This window comes from Pteropus alecto, unplaced genomic scaffold, assembly GCF_000325575.1.
Source record: "Pteropus alecto unplaced genomic scaffold, ASM32557v1 scaffold185, whole genome shotgun sequence".
NCBI lineage: Eukaryota > Metazoa > Chordata > Mammalia > Chiroptera > Pteropodidae > Pteropus > Pteropus alecto.
The window spans coordinates 9,573,768-9,578,542 of NW_006438088.1; the positions used below are offsets into that span (position 1 = coordinate 9,573,768).

The 4,775-nt window shown below is 43.0% G+C and overlaps 1 protein-coding gene across 1 annotated transcript in view; it reads left to right on the forward strand.

The window, feature by feature from the left end:
- Window positions 1-12: 12 nt before the first annotated feature.
- MAP3K5 (mitogen-activated protein kinase kinase kinase 5) overlaps window positions 13-4,775 on the forward strand; it is a 167,903-nt gene continuing 163,140 nt past the window's right edge. Inside the window, exon 1 of the mRNA XM_006915385.3 lies at window positions 13-612. Within this exon, the coding sequence (XP_006915447.1) occupies window positions 171-612 (442 nt within the window). The 5' untranslated portion in view covers window positions 13-170. The remainder of the gene's footprint in view (window positions 613-4,775) is intronic.

A 4,775-nucleotide genomic window follows, 5' to 3' on the forward strand; every position in this document is an offset into this window, starting at 1 on the left:
GCCCCTCAGGAGAGAGAGCGGCTGAGAGGAGGCGGCGGCGCGGCGCGGGAGGCGCGACGCGCGATGGTAGCTGCTTAGCCCGGCGCGCGCGGAGCAGCCCCGAGCTGTGGCTGGCCAGACGGTGCGGCTGGGGGTGGGACGCCTCAGCCGCTGCAGCTCTTGCAGGAGAGATGAGCGCGGCGGCGGGCGAGGGCATCACTTTCTCCGTGCCACCCTTTGCCCCCTCGGGCCTCTGCGCCTTCCCCGAGGGCAGCAGCTGCCGGAGTGGAGAAGTGGCGGCCGAGGGTGAGGAGAATCAGCTACAACCGCCGCCACCGGGAAGCTTCTGGAATGTGGAGAGTACGGCCGCTTCTGGCACCGGGTGTCCCGCTGCCACCTCCGGGAGCAGCGCCACCCGATGCCGGGGCAACTCTGGTGGCGCAGGCGGCCGACGGACTACAGTGGCATATGTGATCAACGAAGCGAGCCAGGGGCAGCTGGTGGTGGCCGAGAGCGAGGCCCTGCAGAGCCTGCGGGAGGCGTGCGAGAAGGTGGGCGCCGCCCTGGAGACCCTGCACTTTGGTAAACTGGACTTTGGGGAGACCACAGTGCTGGACCGTTTTTACAATGCAGGTGCGTGTGTAGTAACTCCTTTCCTATCCTCCACGGTCAGTGGCCGCGTTTCCCCTGGCCGCTACAGGGGAATAAATGTTTTTCTGGGCAAAAAAAAATTTCTGGGTAGCAGGCGTGCTTCCTGCTTATTTACTTCTTGCTACACTTTAGGGGCAGCGAGCAGCGCTGTGCGACTTCTCGCGCTCGCCGCTCCTGGGAGAGAGTGGGGGCTGGTGCCAGAGCCTGTGTGTATCTGTGCCAGAGATCGACGGACTCACCCACCGGCCCGCTCTGGAGCCATGGGGTTCGTGTGGTCCTCATAAAGAACTTTTTGTTCTTTAGCACTACGAGATACTTGTCCCAGTCAGCTCTTCTCCAGTTCGTATCTACCTGTGAAGGCTTTAGATGACGTTCTCATTTTTTTTTTTTTTTCTGTGTAGTTTTGGGAGTACAGAAAGCAGGACTTAGGCCATGCAGCCAACTGCACGCAGATTCTGAGTTTGCATGTAATGTCATGATCTTCCCAACTCGTTTTACCTTAACAAATTTAGTTAGTGGCTTGACAAATTTCCCATCTCTTTTCAATTTGAACTCTCAAGTAATTACTTCCAAAAGTAAGAACCTTGTGATTTACACTAAACTTGTGTGGTATTTTTGTTAGGATTTTCCTGAAAACCAGGGTCTTTTATTACCCCATATACCATGATGGGTTGGAAAGTGTATAATTTAACATTATTTAAAACACTGATGTGCTCTCTTCATAACTAAGACTAAATTGGCCATTAAAGTAGTTGCTGGCATAATCTGTTGGGAAAAAAAATTATTTCAATCTGTCACAGATTTCAGGAAGTATTATTGTAGTTCTAGCGACTGAAGCAATTAGCTGTCTGTTAGCAATGTTAGAAATAATGTCATTGCAATGAACCATTAGCACCCTGTAGAACCAATATTGAGAATATGCACATATTTATAAATGTGAGCAGAAATTTCGATTTAATGATGGTTTCAAACAATAAGGTTCTTGCATTTGTGGTCACATAAAAGGTTTTGTATTCCAATCTTGTTTTCAGTTTTTAAAACTTCAGTTTCTTCAAAACACCTGAAGTAGACTTATGTCAGTTTTGGAATTCAGCCAAAGCTGAATATTTTAAGAGCAACGAGAACTTCATGTTAAGGAAGCCAGACTAAATAAACTAGGACTTTCTGGTTCTGGTATTTTTTTAGTCTAGATCTTCATAACTGAACATGGGTGTAATATATTGTAGCTTGGTTCTTTGGGTGGCTTGCTATAAAAATTACATAATCATACTTTTTAAAAAATTACAGCACTCTTATTTTTGGATTATAATTTAGAATAATCTTCAAAGTATTGAAAGGTATGTAAGGGAAACACCCAACCAAATAGCGTATTTTTACTGTACTGATAGACTGGGTATTTTTTTATAGGGCTCTATGAAAAAATCTTAAACTCTAAGCTAATTTGAATGTTTTCTGTCAAGGCTCACTTACTGTTTCTTCTCCAAATACTGTCTCTGGGAAAGTGAGAGAAAAAGGTTAGAAAAGACCTGACGTTTGAACTTTATCTCATTTAATCTTTCAGAAAAGCCTGTAAAGTAAGTACGTACTGTCTGGCTTAGGTGAGAAGACCAAGGGATCCATAACTGGCCCATAACTCATGCAGTAACTTGTCAATGCCACTGGAATCCACTTCCACTAGTGGACTCTAAAAGGTCATGCTTTGCCCTTGCTGCCTCCATTTAATTGGACTGATTTACTCTCAGAGTCTAAATGCTCTCTATCTTGGAATCATGTGACAATGAATTGGCAGGGACCTTATGAGCCATTTAGGTGCAGTGTGAAATGGTGGGGAGGACTCCCTCTAGGAAGACCAGTGTTTGCAGGCCAGCTCTGTCCCATTTCACTGCTTCCATCATCCTGCGCAGGTGCCAGCATAAACCCTGCCAATGTGAGTGACATGAGCACTGAACCATTTCCTTCAGCATAGAGATGTGACAGAATGAAGATAGGTATCAATTTTGTCCAAACACTTTGTTTTTCTAAATTGAGGGCTGATGAGTTTGATGGTAGTAGAACTTTTCTTCTGATTTCTAAGAGAGCACTTGCTCCTCCTCTACCAGGATTTGGCAGAATTTTCTGTAAAGGGCCAGTCGGTAAATATTTTAGACTTTGCAAGAGGTCTCTCTCGCCACTATTCAACTCTGTGGTTGTTACTGGAGAGCAGCCATAAACAGTTCCTAAACAAATGATGGTGGCTGTAGTCCGATAAAACTTTATTAATGGACACTGATGTTGGAATTTCATATAATTCACAAAATATTCTTTGTTAATTTTACCCCAACCTTTAAAAAAATGTAAAAACCATTTTTAGGTTTTAAGTTATACGAAAACAGGCCTGGTAGGATTTTGGCTCCTGGGCCATGCTGACCTTTGCTCTATATCCACCATCTCCACCTGAAAGCTGAATCAAGATGTGGGAAGAACACTGCCTCTCAAGTTAGATCTGAGTTTTCATCCTGGCTCTGTTCTGAACCACATAATTATGAACAAGGCCCTTCATCTCCTCCAAAGGCTTGTAAAACTGACCAAGGATGGAAGTGGAGGAGGGAATTGAACTAAATTTCAAAGATTCTCTCATTTAATCCTATGATTTGCAAAGGCAAGGCAGCATGGTGTGCTGGGAGAGAGCACTGGAACAGGTTTCAAGATTTGTATTCTGGTCTTTGGTCAGGAGCTGTGATTAGGAGCAAGTCATTTAAAATCTCAGAGAAGAATGGAGAATCGGAATAATTGATTTCTGAGATTCTCTACAGCTCTCAAATTCTGTACTTTAAAATTATAACATTATTAATACAAAATGAATCATTTAAGTCCATAGACTTGTGTATTCCATGTTCCCAGCCCCAGGAGTTCAGAGTTGGTTGAGAGGGCAGATTAAAAGCCTGATTGTAGCAGGTACTCTGAGAGGGTGCACACTGAATGCCTTGGGCACCCAGGAAACATTCTTCAATCAGACTGGTAGATGGGGTTGGTTCAGAGGTGACACCTGAACTGAGGTGGAAGGGTAAACAAGGACAATTTAACGAAGGCCTCAACAGTTAAAAAGGAATGTTGGTGTTTAAACAGCTCAACTTAATGGAATGAATAAGAACTGGAAGCTTGGTTACATTTTTATAAGCTTTCTCTGTGTGTACTGGCTGGTGTCTTCTTAAAGAATAGATTGTATTTAAAGATTTTCACTGATTTTTCATTTACTATTTAACTAATATATTTTGTTCTTTACACATATTCTTTTTTTCTTTCCTGCTTTGAGGGGGAACTAATGTTCTATCACAGCTTTTATGATAATACATTTTATATATATACATGTATGTATGTATGTATGTATGTGTATATACATGTATATATGTATGTATGTTTGTATGTGTATGTATGTATGTATGTGTATATACATGTGTGTATATATATATGTATGAATGACTATATCACTCAGAGATGGCAAATGTCAAGCTAACATTCTCAGCTCCCTGCATCGTAGGTAGTAAATGCCTAGAAAAGCTAAGAGATATCAGTGATACAGATGTTAGTGATATAGAGCTACTACTCCATTCAGGTAGACCCCTGCCCCACTAGCAGTGTCTCAAAAAATATTTTTAATGAACATCAGTTCTGTGAGGTGTAGCTAGAATAAATAGGCTTTATTATCCCCCCTCCCTTTTGCTTATGAGAAAAGTGAACCGTTAAATGGTTATATTCATTCATTCATTCAGGTTAAATGATTTAAGGTTGCTGCTTGGAACCAGAAGCATATCTTGCCTTAGAAACAGTATTATAGATTGTGGTTAGATTCTAGACTAGCCTAGAAGAAGTTAGGTTAACTCAGTATACCCATTCACCATTTTTAAACATTCAGGAAAATTAGGTTCCTGAAACCTAAAGCTGGGACTTTGAATTCACCTGTCCTTGTATTAGCAACAGTAATTTTGCTTTCATCTAGTTTCTGGTAGCATCTTGGACAGATGTAGGACATCGCTTTGGATTGGTGGTGATGAGAGGAGGGGCTGTGGTGATCTTGGGACAAAGGAGGGATTGGGAGGCTACAGGGAGAGGAGGTAGGCGGAGCAGAGGAGAGGAAGGATGCTCAGTGAAGGAGGGAGCCATCCAGC